The sequence below is a fragment of the Euprymna scolopes genome, chromosome 17 (genome assembly GCF_053919585.1).
Source record: "Euprymna scolopes isolate OS-2025 chromosome 17, ASM5391958v1, whole genome shotgun sequence".
NCBI classification, from domain to species: domain Eukaryota; kingdom Metazoa; phylum Mollusca; class Cephalopoda; order Sepiida; family Sepiolidae; genus Euprymna; species Euprymna scolopes.
In genome coordinates, this window is record NC_136498.1 from 113,114,322 (window position 1) to 113,140,140 (window position 25,819).

At 34.7% G+C, this 25,819-nt stretch overlaps 1 protein-coding gene across 14 annotated transcripts in view; it reads left to right on the forward strand.

The window, feature by feature from the left end:
* Nucleotides 1-25,819, forward strand: part of LOC145296892 (focal adhesion kinase 1-like) — an 890,147-nt gene that overhangs the window by 650,285 nt on the left and 214,043 nt on the right. For all 14 annotated transcript variants that reach the window (XR_013870066.1, XM_080143040.1, XM_080143043.1 and 11 more), the window contains one exon: nucleotides 1-15. This exon is cut by the window's left edge and continues 161 nt beyond it. Coding sequence is in view for 13 of the 14 variants with exons in the window: in XM_080143040.1 (XP_079999166.1) it covers nucleotides 1-15 (15 nt within the window). In the remaining variant the exon portion in view is untranslated. The remainder of the gene's footprint in view (nucleotides 16-25,819) is intronic.

Here is a 25,819-nt window from a genome sequence, read left to right on the forward strand (position 1 = left end):
ACACGAAGAATGGAGGTAAGCAGCCAACATTTTGTGTTTTTTTTTTTTTTGGGGGGGGGGGTTCTTTCACTACCCTCCTCTTTCTCGACTACAATATGTAATTTACTGCACAGCATTTACTTTACACTAGCGGGGGGTGCCCGGCGTTGCCCAGGTGGTGTAGTAAGGAGCCCCGGGAGGGGGTTTTAACAAACACTTTACAACAATCTCATTGCATCACTGATCATCAGACGTGTCTCCAACTGACATCAATCGCAAAACAAACCAGAAGAATTAAAAGTACTTATGCATGTGACAATTTCACTGCTGCACAAAATGTGACCCCATATGTATGATTGCTGTTTTATGATTGGTGATGCCATGAAACTGCAGTAATGTATGAAACGAATTTTATTTTATTATTTATTTTTATTTCGCTGTTGGATAAGATAAAAATTATATTACAATTCATGTTAGCTGTAAATGTTGGAATCTCTGAAAGCGTGCTCTCAAAATTCAAATTGCATCTCCGAATGGACCAATTGCTGATTACAGCTCACTTTGAAGAAGTAGGCTTGAACTTCCATGATAGCCTCCAGGCGGAACCTGACCTTGAAGCACATATCTGTTATCATGTTGTCCGTTTTGGCCAACTCATCCTCTGGCCTTCTGATGGTGATTAACCGTGATCGAATAGGAATGCTGAGTGTCATTACTGTATCCCCAGTAATTACTGCTTTCCATAGTTATTGTTGTCTCCCCACGTTTTGACCAATTAATCCTCTGGCCTGCTTTTGGGTAGGATTGAAACTGCTATCTTCAGATAGTGCACACTATTACTGGGGATACAGTTAAAAGACTCTGCATTTCTATCCCATCGCGATTAATCATCTGAAGAAGGCTGGAGGATGAGTTGGCCGAAACTTGGTGAAACAACGGGAACTATGAAGATGAGGATAACGGTCCGCAAATAAATAAATGCAAAAATCACTCATCTGAAAAGATTCCAATAAAAAAAAAAAAAAAAAATAATAATATATAGCGAGGAGCCTATTAGATTAAAGGATCTTTTTTGAACCCTGTCTAAGAGGGAGAGACCAGTGGTTGGTGCACTAGCCCAGAAATGAATTGATGAACATTGGCTTTATAGAGATATAACTTACTGGAAGGTGTTAGAAGTTTTCTAGCTTGGTAGAGGGAGCCCACCTTCCTTACAGTAACGTTAGCAACATCTTCTATGTCTCAGTTTATATTTTCTGTGAACGTTAGGCCGAATAATTTGAATGATGAACTCCGAGGTAAGTCATAGCAATCAATGCTTTAAAAAGTTTATCATTTAAGGAAAGCAGAAATTGAACTCCAGATTTACTTTCGCCAAACTTGTTACTCTTGCTTCCCTTATTTTGTCCTTTAGTCCTTACATTCCATGATCGATGTTTCTAGAAAAGTGGATAGAATTGCGGTTTTCTGGATCAGAATCTAAATTCCTGCGTTTGACAGAAACATTCCCGAGTTCGACAAGATACACCTGGAGAAGGTTGGAGGTTATGTCGACCGAAACATTGTGAAAATCACACTCAAGATGAGAATAGTAGTTCGATGAATACAAGCTAATTTTCAGTTGTAATAATTGTACCTATTTACTATGCCTCACCACGGGACAGAGTTAGACACCAGGGTTGTTTTTTAACGTGGAGAAAAGGTACAAAAATAAAAATTGTCTCAGTCATGAAGGATTTCTCCTCCACCGAAAGAGAACAAGAAAATGAAGTGGAGCATCTGAAGAACAGATACTACACTTTGAGATATTAAATCTTTTATTCATGTTAAAAAATACAGTCAAAATCAACGATGAACAAAAAACTTAGGCACATGGCCAACTCAAAAGGGGGGATTGTGGGGGTCGTTGGTCATCCTTGTCACTCCAGAACTAAACAAAGTCAAAAGTTTCTCCCAGCTAGTATCTTCTTTCACCATAATACCGCATTCATCCTTTCATATTGGGGGACGTCCTACTTAACTCCCAATTTTTTAAAACATTTTTTATTGACAATTCATTTGTGTCGAGGGCGGGGGGGGGGAAGAAAAAACAAAAGGTGATTAGTAGGACCCTCCCAAGCCCGTCTAGTTGATAGACTGCCCGTTCCACTGGGTTTGTAAAAGGAACCTCGCTTCTGCGGGTCAGTCTCTAGGTGGGGATGCCCTTTAGATAGGGGTGAATGGAGTACACTTTGATCTTGACCAAAAGGCCAAGAATTGTATCATGTTATTTGTTATAACATATTTCACAACAATTTATTTTAATACTTTATCCGATCTGGCTGTTTTCTAATTTGAAGAAATTCTTAACTAGTTATATTCTGAAAAAAAAAAAAATCACCTAAGATGAAATCTTGCTTTTTTTTTTTTTTTTTTTAATCACAATATACTAGCAGTTAACATTTTTTTTTCATTCTTTTCTTTAAAAACAAAAACAACTGTTCATTTGTAATTTAGACACTGATTATTAACTGACTTCTTTTTTTTTTTTTTTTTATTCAATCAAAATCATGTCTACTTTCAGTTTAGGTATTGAACCCAACAAAAAAGGCATGGTTATAGAATATTTTTTCAATGCCGTGTAAACAGAGCAAGCTTTGTATTTTACTCTGCACGCATTGTATCATTAAATTAAATAATTTAATCTAGTTTAAGATAGATTTTAATAAAATTTAACATTTAAAGAAATGCTACTAGCATGGTGACTCGGTGTTGGTCGGGAGTATGGATGAGAAAATAGAAAACTTTTAAAAAGTGTAACATCTTTCATATTATTTATATTCTTATCTTGAGTATCGTTTTCACGTTTCAGTCGATATAACCTTTAACCGGTGTATCTTGTCGAACTTGGGAATGTCTCTGTAGAACTCAGGAATTTGGACAGAATTTCGAACGGAACCCTTTATTTACTTTATGGGGGTAGCATGCTCTTGTTCCATCAGCCACGACGAGATAGAGGTTGTGAAAATGACACTCAGGATGAGAACAGTAGTCAGGAGAATCCAAATAATACGAATAACCAATCCTTATCTAAAAAATTAAAAAATGTAACATCTTTGTTCTTGTTTACTTGCCTCCCCACGAGGGCAGAATTAGACACAAGGTTGGTTTTTAATGTGGGGAAAATCCAGCTCCCCCAAAAGAGGCACTTTGGATAGTACAAAAATAAAAATTGCCTCAATCTAGAAGGATTTCTTCTCCGCTGATCGAGGTCAGAAAAGATGAACTGTAGTATCAGAACAGATATTACACTTTGCTCCTAAACAAAAGGCTTTGTTTTAAAAGTTTTCTTTCTCTATCACTCCAGCTGCCTCACTATTCCTCTGTCTCCCTCTACCCCCCCCCTTTTTTTTGACAAGGAATTTAACAAGTTGTTTTTTTTTGTTGTTTTATTTATGTTAAGTGTTGAGACATTATGTTGAACAAAGATGGCGGCAGTAAATCAAATCGGAGAAGAATCAATGGAGTCATGATCTCTCGAGTGTTGAGTAATTTACAAACCTAATCTGATTGTTTGATCTAGTTTAATTGTTTTTAAAACAAATGCCAATAAGAATGGACCCACCCTCCCCCTATATTCCCCATAGACCATTGGTTATAGGAGTTCTTAACGGTGTGTCTTCATCAGCACAACAAGCTTGGCAATCTACTTAATGTCGCTTTTGGCCTTTTGGTCAAGATCAAAGTGTAGTATCTGTTTTAAAAATTGGGAGTTACTAGGACGTCCCCCAATATGAAAGGGTGAATGCGGTATTATGGTGAAAGAAGATACTAGCTGGGAGAAACTTTTGACTTTGTTTAGTTCTGGAGTGACAAGGATGACCAACGACCCCCAAAATCCCCCCTTTTGAGTTGGCCATGTGCCTAAGTTTTTTATTCATCGTTGATTTTTTTTCTGTATTTTTTTAACATGAATAAAAGATTTAATATCTCAAAGTGTAGTATCTGTTCTTCAGATGCTGCACTTCCATTTCTTGTTCTCTTTCGGCGGAGGAGAAATCCTTCACGACTGAGACAATTTTTATTTTTGTACCTTTTCTCCACGTTAAAAACCGACCCTGGTGTCTAACTCTGTCCCGTGGGGAGGCATAGTAAATAGGTACTTAATCTAGAGGTTTACATTGATGATGAAGAAATTAATTTCGTTATTCTTCTTAGGCTATTTGAGAAAAGCTGATGGAATTGGTCTTGAAGGAAGATGGAGGAACTTTTAGATATTTATTATGATTTTAACATAAACCCCCAGTGTTTGTTACTGTATAATCAATTCAAGTTGTAGTTTTATGATGTTTATATGATGTGAGATTCATGGCCTGCTGTGTGTATGCGATATCTTGCCGCACTGATGAGTTGTGATACACTGAAACAGTACTATATATGAATGACTAATATATATATATATATATATATATATATATATATATACATATATATATATATACTAGCATTTCAGCCATGCGTTGCCCGGGTATTTTGAGGTGTATGTTGAGCAAAAAAAAAAAAAAGCGGTCATTTTTTTTTTAACTTTGATCCCTATTATGACCTCTTAACAGTTATTGTTTTGGGCTCAAATCAAGTTATTAAGTTAGATCCATGTCCAAGGAACCTATATCTAAAATTTCTAGTGTTTAGACCCAAAATTTTCAGAGGAGTTTGGTAGAGTTCTCAAAGGTCAAATCGTTTAACTTTGACCCCTTAACAGCCAAATTTCTTGCCGAAAACTGATCACATAGATTTTCCCAAATCTCAGTACCCTGTATATCAAATTTCGAGTCTGCAGACTGAAAATTGACAGAGTTATTGCGTAGGGAAATGTACACACACAGATAAACACACAGATACATAGACACGTTCACTTTTATACATATATTAGCATTTCAGTCTGGCGTTGCCCGGGTGTTTGGATGTGTGTGTTGAGCAAAAAAAAAAAAAAAAAAAAGTGGTAGTAGAAAAGCAGGCTCGAACCCATACCGCGAAAGACGAAAAGAACGGGGAAAAAAACCTGACGTCTTTATCGTTACGACCGCCCCCAAACCGGAAGTGACATAGGTTTTAATTAAGGCTAGACAATAGAAAGGAGAGGATGACTTTCAAAAATATCGGCGAAAAAAGCGACCCCCCCCCTGTAGAAAAGTGCCCAGTTGAAGGTGAATATATTAATGTTTTTAGCCAATTTTTTGATATTTGTCATCTGAAAGGTCGAACTACAAAAAGATACTGATCTTGTAAAAATCCGTGGCCTCTGTCGAAAATTTTAGGCAGACATGCAAACATACATACATACATACATTTATATATTGGTAACTAAAAATTTTCGACTCAAACTGATAAAAAGCTTGCCCTATCTTTGAATACCCTTTATGTAAAATTTCAAATGTTTAGACCAGAAATTGTCTGAGTAATTTGGTAGAAACCGCAGAGGTCATTTTTTTTTTAACTTTGACCCCTATTATGACCCCTTAAAATTTATTGTTTTGGGCTCAAATCAAGTTATTAAGTTAGATCCATGTCCAAGGAACCTATATCTAAAATTTCAATCGTTTAGACCCAAAATTGTCGGAGGAGTTTGGTAGAGTTCTCAAAGGTCAAATCGTTGAACTTTGACCCCTTAATAGCCAAATTTCTATCCGAAAACCAATTACAGATTTTCCCAAATCTCAGTACCCTGTATATCAAATTTCGAGTCTGGACTTAAAATTGACAAAGTTATTGCATAGGGAAATGTACACACACACACACGTTCACTTTTATAGATATACTAGCATGGGTGCCCGGCGTTGCTGAGCAAAAAAAAAACTAAAACAAAAAAAAACGGTCAATTTTTTAAACTTTGATCCCCATTATGACTCCTTCTTAACATTTATTGTCTTGGGCTCAAATCAAGTTATTAGGTTAGATCCATGTCCAAGGAACCTATATCTAAAATTTCAAGTGTTTAGACTCAAAATTGTTGGATTTTGGTAGAGTTCTCAAAGGTCAAATCGTTGAACTTTGACCCCTTAACAGACTAATTTCTGGCCGACAACCGATCACATAGATTTTCCCAAATCTCGGTACCCTGTATATCAAATTTAGAGTCTGTAGACTTAAAATTGACAGAATTATTGCATAGGGAAATGTACACAGACAGACACACAGATACGTTCACTTTTATAGATATATAGATTTCTGTAGAAATATATTTTTATTATATATCAATCCTTATATAAGAAGCTCAATGTGAATACAGAGCAATATATAAAATAAATGACAAAAATGTATATTCCAAAATACATGATGTTGACAATCCTATATTTTATTGTTTACGTCAATTGATCCTTATTGATGTAAGGGAATAAAATATAAAATTGTCAACATCATGTGTATATATATATATATATATATATATATATATATATGTATATATATATATATATATATGTATTAAAAAGTTTGACTCCTTTCCAGGTAACCTTCATCTAAAAATTCAAGTCTTTAGACCCAAAATTGGTGGAGGAATTTGGTAGAATCTGCAATGGTTAGCTTTTTCAACTTTTACCTTTTGGCAGCCAAATTCTCACCCTCAAACTGATTAAAATGCTTGCCGCATGTCTGAATACCAGTTATGTATAAATTTCAAATGTTTAGACACAAAATTTGCTGAGTAGTTTGTTAGACACTGCTAAGGTGTAATCGTTTGAACTTTGACCCCTTAGCAGTAAATTTTCGACCAAAAACTGATTAAAAAGCTTGCCCTATGTCTGAATACACTTTTATGTAAAATTTCAAATGTTTAGACCAAAAATTGAGTGATTTGGTAGAGACCGCAGAGGACAAATTTATTTTTAGCTTTGACCCAAATTTGTACCCCTTAACATTTATTGTTTTGGGCTCAAATCAAATTAAAAAGTTTGATCCATGCCCAAGTAACCTACATCTAAAATTTCAAGTGTTTAGACCCAAAATTGTCGGAGGAGTTTGGTAGAGTTTTTAAAGGAGAAATCGTTGAACTTTGACTCCTTAACATCCAAATTTCTAGCCGAAAACCGATTAAAAAGATTTTCCAAAATCTCATATGTCAAATCTCAAATCTGTAGACTGAAAATTGACAGAGTAGTTTGGTAGGGAAATGTACACATACACACACACACACACACACACACACACACACACACAATTTCACTTTTATAGATATATATAGTGCTGGATTTCAAAAGTTAGAAAAAAATTACTTGGATAATTGAACATTTTGCACTCCGGCTGTATTCCCTACCATTTGAGCTAACCCGACAGATAAGAAAGATGTAAAATTTAACCATTTCCAGCTATGAATGAATTTGTGACTGTGCAAAACTAACAGAAATATGTCGGCAAGTTGAAATGAACATTTTGCCTTTCCACTTATTGACATATTTCTGTACACGTTATCCATCCAAACAAAGATTTTACTAGTTAAAAACCACCCTTCGTGTACGACTACTATTTCCTATTAGTCTGAGTGTTTATTAGTTAAACATAGACACACAGCCATACATACATCCACTGTTTTATTTATATAGAAAACAATAAGGACTAATTGACTATAAAAACAATTCTAAAATGTATATCCATCCAATTAGTCTTATTATTTTCCACCAGAATGAAACACAAACGTTTCTGTATAGCTTACTTGTTATAAAGTATATACAGTAGAACCCTGGGATACAGTGGCCCTGGGATTTTTTTTTTTTTTTTTCACGTTATGAGGTGAAATACAATGTTTTTCCAGACCCTGGTTACAGTATTTACCTTGTCTTACTTTTACGGTATTATTTATAATGTTATTTTATTATGTACATGTGTATTGTATTGTATACTGTACTGTATTTTGTTACTAATTTTTTATATGTACTATATAAAATTTTGCTAAGGCCCCCGCCATACGGCGATTTCTCTGTATGATCCCAACCTCAGAACAGATTAATGCTGTATCCCGGGATTCTACTATATGTTTTTATCACTATATATATATATATATATATAAATGTATATATATATATATATATAAATGTATATATCTGTAAAAGCGAGAATGTGTGTGTGTGTGTGTGAACAATTTGCAACCTTAATATTCAATAAATTTTTTATCTACACACTTGAAATTTGGTATAGAGGGAATTCAGACATGAGGAAAACTTTTTAATTGGTTTTCATCCAAATAAAAAAGCTGCTAAGACGTCAAAATTTAAAAAATTGGTACATGGGAGTCATTGGCGTTTTATCTGTTTGCCAACTGTTTTACAAATGCACATGTGCAAATCATTCGCACAACAGCTTTGTTATGTTAAGAATAAGTAGGTTTGTAAATTTTTTTTTTACTTTGACCCCAATTTTGACCCCTTAACATTTATTATTTTGGTTTCAAATCAAAAGAAAAAGTTTTACCCATGTCCAAGATACCTACATCTAAAATTTCAAGTCTTTAGACCCAAAATTGGTGGAGGAATTTGGTAGAATCTGCAATGGTTAGCTCTTTCAACTTTTACCTTTTGGCAGCCAAATTCTCACCGTCAAAACTGATTAAAATGCTTGCCGCATGTCTGAATACCGGTTATGTATAAATTTCAAATGTTTAGACCCAAAATTTGTTGAGTAGTTTGCTAGACACTGCTAAGGTCAAATATTTTGAACTTTGACCCCCTTGCAGCTAAATTTTCAACCAAAAACTGATTAAAAAGCTTGCCCTTTATCTGAATACACTTTATGTAAAATTTCAAATGTTTAGACCAAAAATTGACTGAGTAATTTAGTAGAGACTGCCGAGGTCAATTTTTTAAAACTTTGAACCCAGTTTTGACCCCTTATTACATGGATTCAAATACCTTACATATGAAGTTTCATGTCTGTAGACCAAAAACTTTAAACAAAAATATATACGTATACATAAATATATATGGAAACAATTTTGTGTTTACTATAAACTTTTTACGCAAGTATAAATCATGTAGAATATCTGCATGAATATTATTACACGTAATAGTTAACTTAAGATGATCATCCCATAAGAAAACCGAAAAAACAGGGAATTCATTCGAATGAATGTTTATTTTTTACATAGGCATCGCTACTTATCAAGGCCAAGAGGCCACTCGAGGATAAGTGTTAAAGAGTGTACAGTAGAAATTGGACAATATAGTAATCGTTAGTAATGGAAATTCGGTAAATTTGTTAACAAGTGGGACGGCTCATCAGGAACTTGTTTACGTTAGACTTGAAGACAACCATATTGTAGTCAGCTGGAAAGCAGGAAAACGGAAGACAATTCCACAGGCGTGCAGTTCTAACAAAGAAGCTTTGTTCATGGAATCTACGTTTAGGTTTAGGCACAGATAAAGAGTGGGGGTAATTATTGATAGTGTTTTCAGCTAGACGAGTGTTTCTTGTTTAAAAGAATATGCACACCAGCTAGATATTTTACTAGTGAATACAATTCCACAACCCATATATAAGAAAGTTGTATTTTCTTTTTGAATAGAATAGAGAAAGGGTTTTTAATATGAATATCAATACGCGCACACACACACACACACACACACACACACAAAAAAAAAAAATTTATAGGAGTATAGATTGCATTTTTGAAATTCACTAACTGTGACAATCAGGCTTTAGTACCTATTTACAATGCCTCCCCACAGGGCAGAGTTAGACACCAGGGTCGTTTTTTAACGTGGAGAAAAGGTACAAAAATAAAAATTGTCTCAGTCGTGAAGGACTGTTCCTCCACCGAAAGAGAACAAGAAATGCAGCATCTGAAGAACAGATACTACACTTTGATCTTGACCAAAAGGCCAAGTAATTCAGGCTTTAGTAGTGTGTATTCCAGTTCCTGCTGTAACTGTTCATTTGAACCTGAAATCCTAAAAATTGGTCATAAGATTTATAGCAATAACATACTAAATTTTCAAGAGTCTACGACAATTTGAAATGCCTGTACTAAAAAAAAGTCTGGAAACTTATTGAAGGCACCTCGTGTTTGTGTACTCATGAAGTATAGCAACAATAGAAACTGCATTCAGCATTTTTACTTCAAAAAGAACCTTTTTTTCTTTTTTTTTATATCTTATGTTTTTTGAACGTGCACAATGTTCGTTATTAGCTTGTACTACCCTTGGGGCGGGGAGCGAATTGCATGACTAACATCTGTAGAATTTAATCCACCTTATATGTCATTGGATATTACCAGAACTCTTTAACACTTGCTGACCATTCTATCGGAACCCCCCCCCCTCAATCTTCTGAATCAATTTTGGCGAGTCCAACATGCGGGTGGGGGGGGGGGTCAGCATATGAAGATCATTTTTTGGGGTGGGTGGGGGGTCATTTTTTAATCCCAACGATTCGAGCTTAATGACTCGGCAAATCATAGAAGCTTTGTATTTGGTCATGGCTGGCAAACGTTTTCTCTTTGAATTGCTTTGATTTCAAAAACAAATTTCATGAAGGCGATGAGAAAAATAAGCAGTTTAACATACGCCCATTCAGTCTGCACGTTTAACGATTAAAATGATATTTTCAAACAGAAGCGTGGAAAACTGATAAAAATGTTTTTTTGATACTTAAGCATGAGAGACTGACGAAAATGCTATTTTATAAACTGAAGCCTGACGGACCAATGAACAAAGTCTCTTCTAACGGACTGAGGTTATGTCTAGAAATGGAACGTAAAAATTTAATAAATTGTTAAAGTTTTTTGAAATGCTGTTTGTGAGGATGATCCGCTTGACCAATTCTGTTTTCATCACTTTCGCACAATTTGTCCCTTTTTTTGTATGTACAGATTCCAATACAATTACCGATACCGATTTAAAACTCCAGTAAATTTTTCCTTTAACTACAACTCAACACTCACCTTTAAATTGACGACTATATATGTTTTTAAGTATGCTAAAAACGAATATTACATTCAGATTTTGGGACACACAAGTAGTTTTCTGGATATTAAGGCATTTTTTTTTCTAATGTATTACTTACTGAATGCCAGTGACCGTTACCATTCTTAACATGAGGAGGGGGTGTTTTGCAACACGCATGTGCATTAGTACTTGTTTAGTTGGGAAAGAAACATGGCCACCAGTGAAAATAAGGAATTACATTAGATAATAAAGCTCTTACTATAAAAAAAACTACTTGTCTGCTCTAAATTTAAATGTGATATTCGTTTTCAGCATACTTAAAAACCTGTATGTCTTCATGCTAAAGGTGTATGCTGAGTTTGAAAGAAAGTAAAAAAAAAATAATAATTGTAAGAAAAAAAAAATGAACTGACCTTTTTGAATTTTTGAGACGAGAATTGATTTTATTTTTTCTTTTCTTTTCTTTTTTTTTACAAAGGAGCCGCATTTATCAAAGCTGGAACGCTACTCGAGGATAAGGGTTATAAAAGTTATCAGTTTAACAGTGAAAAAAAAAAAAAATTACCAAAGTCTCTAAATATTTAATTATAGATTTGCTGTTTCTGTTATTTTTTGTGGGCGGTTCATAAATGTGAATATATTTTCAGAAAACATAAAAAATACACTTATCTATAGATTTTAGTTTTCCTGGTAGTTTAAAATTTATAAATATTTGCCACTTTATCATTAATACCAATGATGGAAAACTAAGCTTTAAACAGAAACATAAATGGAACCATTAAAAAAATCGTTTTTGGTATCGGAAAATAGACTCCAATTATCTGATTCCTGATTCTGATTCCGATTAATCGTCCTGAGACTAATATTGTTTCGTATCTTTTTGTGGCTTTATCTTTTTTTTTTTTTTTTTTTACGTAGACATCACCACTTATCAAGGCCAAGGGGCCACTCAAGGATAAGGGTTAAAGAGTGTACAGTAGAAATTGGACAATATAGTAATCATTAGTAAGGAAAATTTGGTAAATTTGATAACTTATATAGAACGGCTCATCAAGAACTTATTTACGTTAGACTTGAACACAACCATATTGTAGTCAGCCGGAAAGCAGGAAAACGGAAGACAATTCCACAGGCGTGCAGTTCTAAGAAAGAAGCTTTGTTCATGGAATCTACGTTTAGGTTTAGGCACAGATAAAGAGTGGGAGGAATTATTGATAGTGTTTTGAGCTAGACGAGTGTTTCTTGTGAAAGTTTGGCGAGGGGGGACCATAGATTGAAGCTCAGTTGAACACCTTCCATGAAAATAACGATACATCAGAGATAAACTCGCAACATCTCTTCTGTGAGATAGAGGTTGCAAGGAACAGAAAAGGATTTCTCCTACGAGGCTACGAAGTCTATTTTGAACTCTTGTTTGGTTTGTCCTAGTTCTGTTTGAAATAGCCGAACATACTAAATGGAATGACCATGTGTTAAGAAATGATCCCCTTTTGTTTTTTTATAATTCTAATTTTTTGTCATATAATTGGAATATGTTGGCCATTGTCTCGCTCCTAATAGTAACAACTGAGTTTCTCTCTTACTAATACCAATACTTTATCATAAGAATGGGGAAGAGAGGGATGTTTAATGTAAAGTGTACTGTCACGGACCACGGATATCCTCGGCTCTCAAAATCAACAGAGTTTAGAAAATTCTTGTAATGACCTGATGGCTGTTGATTGCGGTGTAATGCTGTTCCTGTGCAGTTCTAGGAGGTTCACCCTTACAGGCTTTGCCATCTCTCTTTTAGAAGAGGTTAGTTTATTGCTAATCGCCTGAGACGTCCTTACTGGGGGATACTGATGGGGCTACCCAGGCACTTTTTGCAGTTTAGTGTGCCCCTTCCTTGGGAGAGTTAACTTCTCAATCACACTTTCTGACCTTGGCGTCATAGTTCTTGCAGTGGGAGATAACTAAATACCTCCAGTTCAAATGGCCACATGTTAAGAGCCGATCCTTTTTTTTTTTTTTATAATTCTAATTTTTTGTCGTATAATTGGAATATGTCGGCCATTGTCTAGCTCTTAATATTAATAGTGGCCCGCTGAGTTTCTCTCTGACTAATGCTATTGCTTTATCATAAGAATGGGGAAGAGAGGGATGTTTAATGTAAAGGATACTGTCACGGACCACGGATTCAGCTATGTTGAGTTCAAATTCACTTGGTTCTTTTCTGGACAAACATTATGAAAACAGTATGAATCTTCTGCAGAAATGGAATACTGTTGCCACATATTGGCAGGAGCTGCTCGGCGCGTCCTATCTTGCCTTCATAGTGTTCAAAACCGGTTTTAAAACCTAATAGGTCATGCACTTTTCTCCTCCCTTTCCCACAGAAGAGACGTTGCGAGCCTGGCTCTGCTCTGTTATTTTCATGACAGTGCTTGTCTGATCTCCAGTCTATTGTGCCCCCCCCTTGCCAAACTTTCACAAAAGAACACTCGACTAGTTACAACCACTATCAACAATTTCCCCCACTCTTAATCTGTGTCTAAATCTAAATGCATATTTCAAAAACAAAGCTTCTTTCGTAGAACTGCCTCCCTGTAGAACACTGTTCCACTGACCTGCTTCCTAGCTGACTACAGTATATGGACACACACACACACACAAAGTGCCAAGTGCCTTTTATATATAAGTAGAGATTAATAAATTAAAAAAATGTTTTGGTCTTCTACGTGCTTTTCACTTCTTTTTCTTTAATTTCATTGGCCCCCCACACTGTTTTCTTCACTACAACCTCTCTTTCACAGACGTGATGTTGCTAGTCTCAGTCTTTTCCACAAATACTATTATGGCATGTTTCTCAGAATTGTCTGATCTATTTTCTGCTTCCTTTGTTCCCTCTCGTTTGACTCGTTGATCTCCATCAATTCATTGCTTTAATACCCCATTGTAATACAGCTTCCTATTCCAGTAGCTTATTTACAAAGACTTTAAGGTTGTAGAACTCTCTTCCTGCTCACTGTTTTCCTTCTACCTACAGCCTTGGTCTATGGTCAATAGGCATCTCCTGTCTTTGCAAATAATCAGCGTTTGTTCTTGGTTGGGTGTCTGAGGTTTTTTCCCTTTTGTTTCCACCTTCACGTCATGGCTTCAGGTTCGAGCCTATCTTCCTACTAAAACTTTTTTCTTTTACACCTCCAAACACCTGGCCAACGTTTTTTTTTTTTTTTTTTAAACAGGGTTGTTTTGATCTCTCCCCCAACACACACACACCTCCAAACACCTAGACAACACCGGGTACCCCCCCCAGTCTATATATATATATAAAAGCGAAAATGTATGTATGTGTGTATGTTTGTGTGTCTGCTAAAATCTTTCGACAGACAGAACAAAAATTCACAAACTTGGTCTCATATGAAAGCCCCATCCTTCACCCGAAAAATATCGAAAAATTGGCCAAAAACGTTAATTTTTTCACCCTGAAATCAACACTTTTCTACAGGGGGGGGGGGTCAGCAAAAACCGTCCTCTCATGACAAGATTTTTTTTTTGTTTTTATTTTTCAGAAGTTTTAATGTTCGTTTGTCTATTTTCTTTTTTGTTTTTCAGATTTTTACATCTTTCGTTTGCCTTACGTTAGTTTTTTCTGTGTTTTTTACTTCGCTTATTCTTATGTTTTGATTACCAATAAAATTGAAATCTATAGATCAATGCAAAAATATGTTTTATGTTTGTGAAAATATATGCACAGAATAGATGCTTTTTAATGTGAAAAATAAAAACCCTGCAACTACAAATTAAGAGATTTTAAAAGAATCAGAATCAGTAATTGTATCGGAATCGGGGAAAAATATTAGAATCGTTTCATCACTAATAATTATTCTTGTTTTCATCTCCTTTTCAAAGGTGATGAAACTAATTATAAAACATAGGAATGAAATATCGCCACATTATTAATACTATTTAATCTGTGTAGAAAGGCTGATTTTGTCATTGAGTTTGTTTTTTGTTTTGTTTTTTCAAATTTAACTGATTTTTACGAATTCACTTTTTTTCACTAGACCATTTTTGTCTTCATTTTGCCAAACCAAGCGATTGTTTTGTTTTTTATCAGTTTTTTTTTTTTTTTTTTTTTTTTTTTTTTTTCTTTTGTTGAAATGAAGTATGGTTCGATTTGATCCTAGGAGGCCATCCTCATCGACATTACCTCTAGCTTTAAAAGGGTAGTTGGTTTATTTCCTATCACCTGAGGTGTTCCTCCCTGGGAATGTTGATGAATCTGTTTGTGGTTAATTTTGTGCTCTTGCAAAGTGTCCTCTTGGAGAAGCTGATTTTCCCCACAATAAACTGTGTAATGAGAATAAAAGACCTTGAGGAGAGGGCCCTTTATAATAATTAAAAAAAAAAAGATCCTTGGCACATCCTGATTCTAGGGTTTGCTTTTAAAGGAGTTCTACATTTTTGTCTGAATTAGGTATTATGCTTTTGGTTGGGTTCGACAAGGCTGTACCCCAGGTATTATATCCTTCTTTAGAATGGTGAAGGGATTGCTGATCACCTTTTTCCTGATTCAAACAAACTAACTTGAGCTCAGTGGCTGATCCAACGGATAACATTTTTTCCCCTAGTTTTTCTGTAGATGTAGAATCACAATGCTTGAAGCAAATTGCAATATCTCTTATTTGTTTACTGGTTTCGATGTGTTTGTGAAACGAAATTGGGAAGATCCTACAATGTTTGCATTGTTTTTTGTTTTGTTTTGTTTTTTATTTATTTGTTTCTCTGCCTGGTTTATATTTAGATCATCAATCATTGATAATGAAAGGCCAACATGGAGGCCTCTAGGGATGGTATGGCAAGGGGCTACGCCTCCCTTAGCAACCAACTTAAATACATTACTACTACTACTACTATATATTTACACAAGTGTTTAAATGTTTTCCGAACAAACATATGCGCAAGTTCATTGGTAACTATACATCTGATATGCGCTAAATAAGAAAATCTGTCGCCTCTTTTGCTAATAAACCAATTGTTGACCAAATCCGTCCAATGTTTCGAATTACTTATTCATTAATCACTCCAAACAGGAATTTCTTTGTTTGAAAGAATGGACGCGTTCACCATTATGTAAATGACTTCAGGTGATAAATAGCGTACAATTACGTCACTTGTGCTGTTAGGATTACATCACTCCTACACATTTTTAACATATAAAGAAAAGTCAGTTGGATTCTCTAGCTTAGATCTGTATAGCATTACATCTGATAAATCGATATTTGATTCTACCTGGCCATTGATTTATTGTAATTTCCAATTTGATTTTTTATAAATAAAAGGGGTGCTATTTCAGTTGATTTCATTGAGTACGTATTATATTCAACTGGAATTTTCATTTGTTGATATATTTTTCGAAATATTTACAGTTTATTTTCATGATTAATTGCATAATAATTTGCTTTGTAGTTATTCAAACGTTTTCATTTCGGATACATAATACACATATACTTTTATATAAACATTAATTATTTATTCCAAATTTTGAAGCATATAAAATAATTATGAGCAAGGATACAATTAAAATTTTAATCTCATTAAATATCCATTAACCAATTTTTAACAGCCTGTAATTATGTTCCACCGTCTGTGACATGACACTCCATTTTTGGGACTATTTTACCATGTTTGTCCAAAATTTTCTGTGCATGTCTATTTAGCAGTTTTGCATGGTACTGCGTGCATTCTATCCCAACCATTATCAATGGACCAGAGGTCATCTCGTCAGCATCAGACAAGGCCAAACTATTTGCAAAGAACTTTTCAGCTAATTCTACCCTATGCGATGAAGGCCATCAACTCCCTGTATTTCCTCGTATATCACACAGCACGTTAGGTAATAACAGACAACACGCTATGCAACATACAAATATCTGTGCGTAAGGTCACCAAGCTAATCAAGAACCTTGATTACAGTAAAGCATCTGGCCCTGACGGCATTCCAGTTATAGTGTTAAAAAAGCTTCAACCAAAACTTGCCCCCATATTTACAAAACTGTTTAAGCGTTGCCTTAAAGAGAAGTGTTTTCCACCACCACGGAAAACCTCATCAGTATGCCCTGTATTTAAGAATTCAGGTGATAAGTCATCTCCCTCCCAGTACAGACCAATAAGTCTCCTGTGTGTCATGAGTAAGTTGCTGGAATCTATATTAAATAGAGAAGTAGTCAAACACCTCAGCAGAAATAACCTTCTTAGTGACAATCAATATGGTTTCCGTTCTGCTAGATCTACCGCAGATGTGCTAACGATTATATCTCATAGGATTAGCAAATCTTTTTACAAAGGCTTCCTTTCTAGGGCAATTGCTCTTGACATATCAAAGGCCTTTGATAAGGTATAGCATAAAGGTCTACTTCACAAGATTTCCAGCTACGGTATAACTGGAAATGTTTTCTCAATCATTAAATCATTTCTCTCTGATAGACTCATAAGAGTAGTGGTTGAACCCAACTCTCTTCCTGATCTACATCAATGATCTCCCAAAACATATACTTAAATCATTCGTTGACATCTATGCTGATGACATGACCATCTATGGCAACACATTAAAGGCTGTAAATGACAAAGTTCTCTCTGATTCTCTCTCTGATCTTGAGCGCGTGGTACAGTGAGGGAAGAGGTGGCTGGTTACCTTTAATGCATCTAAAACTAAGCTCCTATCTTTACATCATCAATGCTGTGATCTCCATGCCCCATGTTTTGATAAGCTTCTGGGTTTGACCTTTACTCCTGATCTGAAATGGAACACGTACATCAAGTCTGTTGCCAAGGTCGCTGGGAAAATGGTGGGATCCTTCTACCGCTCCAGAAGATATCTCACTACTGATGCAATTCTCTATCTATATAAAAGCCAAGTACATCCAAGGATGGAATACTGTTGCCATATCTGGGCAGGAGCTGCTAAAAACAGCTTATCCTGTCTTGACAGAGTACAAAATAGGCTTTGTGGCTTAGTGGGGATGCCCTTTTCTCTTCCCTGCAACCTCTCTCCCACAGAAGAGACGTTGCAAGCCTATCTTTGTTTTATCGTTATTTCCATGGCAAGTGCTCGTCTGAGCTCCAATCTCTGGTCCCCTCTCGCCAATCTTTCATGATAAACACCCGACTAGCTGAAACCACTGTCAATAATTTTCCCAACTCTTTATCTGTGCCTAAATCAAAACGTAGATTCTATGAACAAAGCTTCTTTCTTAGAACTGCACGCCTGTGGAACTCTCTACCACTTGCCTGTTTCCCACTTGACTTCAACTTGGATGTTTTCAAGTCCAACATAAACAAGTTCCTGATGAACCGCCCCCTTAAGTAATGACACTTTATCAAATCTCCAATACTAACGAATACTACAACACTATCCCTTTGATTACTGTACATGCAATAACCCTTATCCCCGAGTGGCTTCTGGGTTTTGATAAGTGGTGACCTTCATGTAAAAAAAAAAAAAAATATATATATAGTGTTATGGGTTGGATGTAGGATCATGCGATCCCGGATAACATTGGGGTTTTCCTGCTAGTGATACAATAAAATTGAAGAGGATAACATAGCAAGAGAAGAATAAAAGGTGTGCGGGGGGCGATTTTTTTTTTTTTTTTTTTTTTTTACATAGGAATCATCACTTATCAAGACCCAGAGGCCACTCGAGGATAAGGGTGAAAGAGTGTATAGTAGTCAATGGGGTAATATCATAGTAATCCTAAGTTGTGTAAATTTGGTAAATTGGATTACTTAAGGGGAATGGCTTATCAAGAACTTGTTTACATTGGACTTGAAGACGACCATATTGTAGTCAGCTGAAAAGCAGGCAAATGAAAGATAGTTCCACAGGCGTGCAGTTCTATGAAAGAAGCTTTGTTCATGGAGTCTACGTTTAGGTTTAGGTACGGATAAAGAGTGGGGGAAATTGTTGATAGATAAAAATAATAATCAAATTTGAGAGAGATAAGTAAAACCCGAAAGAATTAAAAGATTATCTGAAAATATGAAAGCTTAAAAGGGATTATCATCAAAGAGTAAAAATGATGGAGGATAAAGAGGTTTTAGCAATGTAGGAAGATTAAAATGTCTGCATCTTAGTTGTAAAATTGACAAGAGTTAAAAGAAAAAAAAAAAACTGTTTGGACAAAGTAAATGCGGTTCTTTTGTAGGAGACATCTCCCTAAACTATTTTCGCTTTTTCTGGCCCACATGACCCTATTCCAAATTCGTAGCAGTCCGATGACGTCAGTGGATTTTATTTATTTATTTATTTATTTTTTTACAAAAAGTACTTTATATTTTTCTTTTTAAAGTTTAACTTATTTCAAAGTGATATACATTATTGCACAATAAAAAATATTTAAATTAAAACAAAAATCATTTTCTTATTAAGAATTGTTTAGTCAAATAAAAATGTCATTTTTTTTTTTTTACTTTATTACTAATTTTTTTTTCATAGTATTTTCAAGCTGAATTCATTTTTTAACATTTTTGTTTATTAAATTTTTATGTAATGGCCTCTTTACTTGATTAAATAATTTTCAATAAGACTTGTGTTTTAATTTAATTATTTTTATTGTGCAATAATTTATTTCAGTTTGAAATATGTTAAAAAAATCAAAAACAAAAAAAAAAAAGAAATATTGTTAATGACCGTTTTGGTAAAAAGAAAAAAAAAAAAACTCCACTGATATCGGCCCACTGCTACGAATTCGGAACAGGGACATGTGAGCAAGAAAAAGCGAAAGTACTTCAAGGAGACGTCTCCTACAGGAGAACCATAAATTCGTATGAATCAGCATGGTAACGATTTCTTTGATTCTGTATATGTAATTAATTTTATTTTGGTTTTTATTTATTGGTTTAACTTGGTTGTTTTGATTTAAGTCGTCTGTAAGGGAAGGGTAAATTAATCTATAATATAAATCTCACCTGTCTGTTTAAATGTATGTATGTTTGTATGTCTGTCTAAAACTTTCGACAGAGGCGACGAATTTTTACGAGATCGGTAACCTTTTGAAGCTTGACCCTTCGGACGACAAATACAGAAAAATTAGCTAAAAACATTAATTTCTTCACCCTCAACTGGGCACTTTTAGAAGGGTCATTTTTTTCTCCAATATTTTCGAAAGTCATCCCCTCTTTTCAATTGTCTAGCCTTAATTTAAACCTACGTCACTTCTGGTTTGGCAGTAGTCGTAACAGCAAAGACGTCACTTTTTTTCCTGTTTTTTTTCCTGTTTTTTTTCCTCCTTCACAGTACGGGTTCGAGCCTGCCTTCCTACTACCACACACACTTCCAAACAAAAGTGCTCAATATATAGGTAGAGCTAGTTAGTAATTTATAAAATATATATGGCAATTAAGCTACACTGAATATTCCGTGTTTCATCCACTCGCGAATATTTTGTGTTTCATCCACTCACGAATCAAACGCGGAATATTCAGTGTATCTTAATCGCTATGTATATTTTATAAATTACTATATATATAGATGAGGAGCATTATAGTCATCCACCTAGTGTACTGTTTCGCTGTATCAAAGCTCATCAGTGCGGCTAGACAGGCAACTATCTCAAGCCAGGATTGAAACCCGACCGCCCATACGACAGTCAAGGCTTCGAACCATTATGTTAATTGGCAGCTGCTGTGCGGGTAGTGAATTAATGATGTTTTGATATCATCCAAGTACCTAAGCTTGATTTGTTTACATAAAGAGCATTGCTTAATATGCTAATGGTATATCTTATATCACTTCTCAATATGCTCAACTCAAGATGATGTAATATATATATATATATATATATATATATATATATATATATATATATATATATATATATATAATAACAGTATAGTTATATTCCAAAATCCAAATATTTATTTTTCATGCAAAACAGCTCCTCCAGTATTTTAAAATTTTGGTACAGTTTTTACAAATCCGTTTTGTTATGCAGAAACAAGTGGTTATTAATACCATCCATTTTCGTGCATATACTCTTCAGAAAAAATTAGAAATTCTTTAAGTAGAAAAAAAATGCATAGCAATATACTGCTGAAAGGAGAAAAATATTTTAGATATGCTCTGTTGTAATATTTAACAAACATTGAGCTTCTAAACAAAAAGGATTGGTATACACAAGGGATGAAATATAATTGAAAAAACATTTTACCAAAAAAACACATGGAACCACTTATGTGTATGGTGTCGTCTATTTGCGCTATTTATTGAGTCGTTATAAACACGCCACATGCCTATTCATGCAATTCAATTCCAGTTGGGTTTTTTTATTTATCAGAACAATTTTTCCCTCTAGAGTCTTTTGACAGCAGCAATTTTTTTGAAGACTTATTTGCTTAGGTTAAGAGTTTATCTCTAGATCATTGGTAATTTGATCTTGATTATTGCCTTTATCCGTGGGGAATTTGACTGTGCTTTGACTCTTTTGCTTTGAGGCCGATTGAGTCAGAAATGTCATCTCCTGAGGAAGGATTCAGGAAAGGCCAAAGCATTGCGATCGATAAGGACTAGATTTATCAATATTGGTTTTATTTCATTTGTTTTGGTCACTCTGCAACTGCCAATTGTTTGTCTGCTGCTGTCATTTGCAGATTGCAAACATGTATTTCTCATGGAATTTGTATTTGGTGCGTTTTATTTATCATGAGATCACCTTTTTGTTTTTATTTCATTCAACTTTTAATGAAATATTAAAAAAAGATTTAATCTCTCTCTTTCTTTAAAAGAAATATAAAAGCATCTTATATATAGCTGAATGTCTGTGTGTATGTGTGTGTGTCTAGTCACGAATAGGCTCCTATATGGTTGACTATTTTAAAAACTGATTACATATAATGATAGAAGATGTATCGAGACACAGGAATGGGTATGTTTGATCTGGCAAAACGGTGGTTCATTAAAATTGTGGGGTCTGCGTTCGCGCCTGGTTCACAAATTATGGAAATAAAAAATTTAAAAATTAAAAAAAAACGTTTACAAGTGTTTTTGATATAGATGCACATAAGAATACTTTGATAAGTATGTTTTAACTTAAATAGGGATGGTATAATAAAATTGTGGTGTCTGCGTTCGCGCCTGGCCTCCATAGAATGGAAATAGGCACAAACTTTAATAAAGACTTTTCATATCTATCTGCATAAGTATACTTTGATAATTATGTTTCAGTTTGAAGAAATATAGTATAATAAAATTATGGAGTGGTCGTTCGCACCTGTCCTCCATAGAATGGAAATATGTGACAAAGTTTAACAAGATTTTTTTAATATAGATCCACAGAATATTGTGATAAGTGTTTCAGTATGAACAGGTATGGTATAGTAAATTATGGGGTTTATCTGTTTTATTTTTAAATAAATTTTTCATCATATTTTGCTTTGGTTTTGATACCCCCAAATTCGAAGCTATCTCTTTACAACCCTTCCTTTTCATAACCTATCATACTTTCATAAATCAGAGTCCATTTTCTGTAGGCTGTTTTTGAACCCAGTCAACGACAGGTACTTTTGCTAGTATGTGTATATATATATATATATATATATATATATATATATATATATATATTTATAAATTTTTCTTTTAAAATATTTGTTCATAGATTTGTTTAGGTGCATAAAAGTTATCCATGGACAAATATTTAAAAAATGTCCCGTCACTAAAAGGGGCAACATATTTTTATAATAAATAAATCTTTGGAGATATTAAGAACTTGAAGTATAAAGACTTTCTCCGAAAGTGTCCAGATTCTGCAATTTCCACATTAAATAACTTGAAATACCATAAAACAAAGTAATTAAACTGGACATCCTTAATAAATATTTTTAGATATGAACAATTCTAAACATAAAAACAGTTTTTTAAAATGACTGGATTCGGCATTAAATAACTCGAAAAATGTTGATATTTAGTAAAACAAAACAACCGAACAACCCCCCAAAAAACCCCACTCAACTCATTTACAAAAATATTCAGACACCAACTCTTAAACAAGAACAGTAAAAAAATATGTTGTCATTTTAGACAGTATGGGCACACTAGGCTATTATATGAATAAAGATGTGTGTATGTATGTATGTATGCATGTATGTGTGCCTGAGTGAAAATATTTAACCGATAAACTCTTAAACTACTGATCACATAACATTGAAATTAATAGGAAATAGTAATCATACACCAAGGATGGTTCATAGCGAGTAAAATCTTTGTTTGGATGGATGAATAACATGTATAACAATATGTCAGCAAGTTGAAATGCAAAATATTCATTTCAACTTGCTGAAATATTTCTGTTTTTGTGCCTCTGCAAATTCATTCATAGTTTGAAGTTGTTTAATCTTTCTTATCTGCTGATAGCTCAAACGGTAGGGAATGCGTCTAGAACACTAAATGTTTTGGTTTTGATTCTAGCTGATAGCATCCTAGTAATTTTTCTTTTCTTTTTGAATCAGTGCAATGTATTAGGTAGTATATAATATCTATTAGAGAATCGAGTATGTAATACTAAATATGAAATTTGCATGAATCAAAATATATGTAAGCATATTTTATGGCGAGGCTGGCCGATCCTCACTAGTACAGAGTGTCCAAAAGGTAACTGAAGGGTTTTGTACTTAAATAGATTCTTTATTTTTGACTAGCGGGGGGTACCCGGCGTTGCCCAGGTGTTTGGAGGTGTAAAAGAGAAAAAAATGTTTTAGTAGGTAGTTAGGCTCAAACCCGAACCCTTGATGGCTTCCTGCCACACTACGATGGCAGAGAAGTGAGAATGTGAGAGATGCATGTTTAATGTGGTCAAACATCACGTCACAGGGAATGAAAAGTAGCAGGTGCGTGCGAAATTTAATGCCGCACTTAATTTTTAACTGCGGGATAGTTCTTTTGGGTGTGTTTTTTACCCAACTTTGTCTGGTTTTGTTTCCCCAATGTGTTGGGGAAAACCAGCTCCCCTTTATTAGGGGAGTGTGTCCAAATGAAAGCAATTGTTTGATATGACAGTGAAAACTGACATTGACCTAACGTCCATCGCTTTCCTGAGAACCGCTCATTAGTTTCACATTAGTTTTGCTTTTTATACGAAAAAGCCGAATCAACATGTGAGAAGCCAAAATAGCAATAATTTTGTAAAAGTCGCTGTAAATAAGTGTAGCCGCGACGCGCGTTCGCAAATCATAGATATTATTATCTAAGGGGTATATAAACACATCTAAGCGATAGTACACCCCCCCCCCCCCGGAACCCCTGAAAAAAAGCCTTTTGCGGGCATATAAAAACTTGCGTGTGTGTTTTGCCTTTATATATATATATATATATATATATATATATATATAAAAACTAGCAGGAGTACCCGGTGTTGCCCAGGTGTTTAGAGGTGGGTGTTTGTTGGAACGGGGGGGGGGGTAAATCAAAACAAAAGAATAAGCGAAGTAATAACCCTGTTTAAATATTATATAAAAAAAACGTTAAAACTTCTTAAAAAAATCTTTGCCCGGATGTTTGTAGGTGTGTGTGTTTGGAGGGGGGTGAAAAATAGTTTTGGTAGGTAAGTAGGATCGAACCCGAAGCCTTGAGGCGAAGATGGAAAATAAAGTGTGAAAAAAACCTGACACATTAACCGCTCGGCCAGCAAGAAAGAGTAACTGAAACACGTTTGAATTTCTTTAAGTATTAAAAAACGGAATTGACAGGTGCGCTCATTTAATGAGGTTAAATAGAAATAGCGCAGTTAACTTTTACTGCAGGGCATTTTTTTTGGGGGGGGGGGGAAAAGGAGGAACCAGCTCCTCATAAAAGGAGATTGTCCAAATTGAATAGCAATTGTCTGATGTAAGGAGTTTCCCCCACATTGATCAAAAGCTGATTGCTTTCAGGACGTTCCCAGCGCGATTGCTGGGAACAATGCCTTAGCTTCAAATTAGTTTCACTTTTATATGAAAAAGCTGAACGAACACAAGAGGATCCGAAATAGCAAGAATTTTGTAAAAATCAACGTAAATAAATCTAGACGCGACATGCGTTTGCAAATCCCAGATATTATGATCTAGGGGGTATATAAACAGTTGTAAGACATAGTACCCCCCCCCGATCCGCAAAGGCCGTCGAAAAAAGCCTTTGTGGGCCATACAAAAACTCGCATGCCCGTTTTGCCTTTTATATATATAAATGATACCTTTCTGTAATTTTTACACAATCTGATTGAAACATCGAGAAATTAAAAAGAAAATACAAAATTCAAACAATCTTTATTCATAAAAAATAATGTCTTTTAAATGTTGCTCATTTTCAACTTCACATATTTGTGCTTTTTTTTCAATACATTATTCATGACTGATTGCAGAATCTCTGGATGTCGATTTAACTCCCTTATTTCGTTTCTGATGTTTTCCTTCAATTCTTGGAGGGTTTGGGGTTTGTTAACATACACTCTTTCTTTAAGATATCCCCACAAGAAAAAGTCAGGGCTAGTCAAATCTAGGGAACGTGGTGGCCATTTGACATTGCCATAGCGAGAGATGATGTTGTCACCAAAGCATTACGTACGTTGTTCAATGTTATGCTTGTCCATAATTAATTGCCAAAATACTATCTGTAAAATATCTGAAATAGAAAAAAAAAAATCATTCATGGTAAAATTACAAACATTTTCAACCTTTTAGTTACTTTTTGGACACGCTTTATTAAAAGAAATCGAATAACATGAGTTGTGATGATGATCATGATGATAACTGCATCAGCTTCTAGTAGTGTGATAAGAAATGACTTTTTTTTCCCCCGTTCTCACCTTAACGTTTCCTGACAGATGTTCGCATCATGTGACAAGCATCTTGATCACTTGGGATGAGTAGCTGCCGGCGTTAAGGATTTTTGCTTTGTCTTCGCGATGACAACT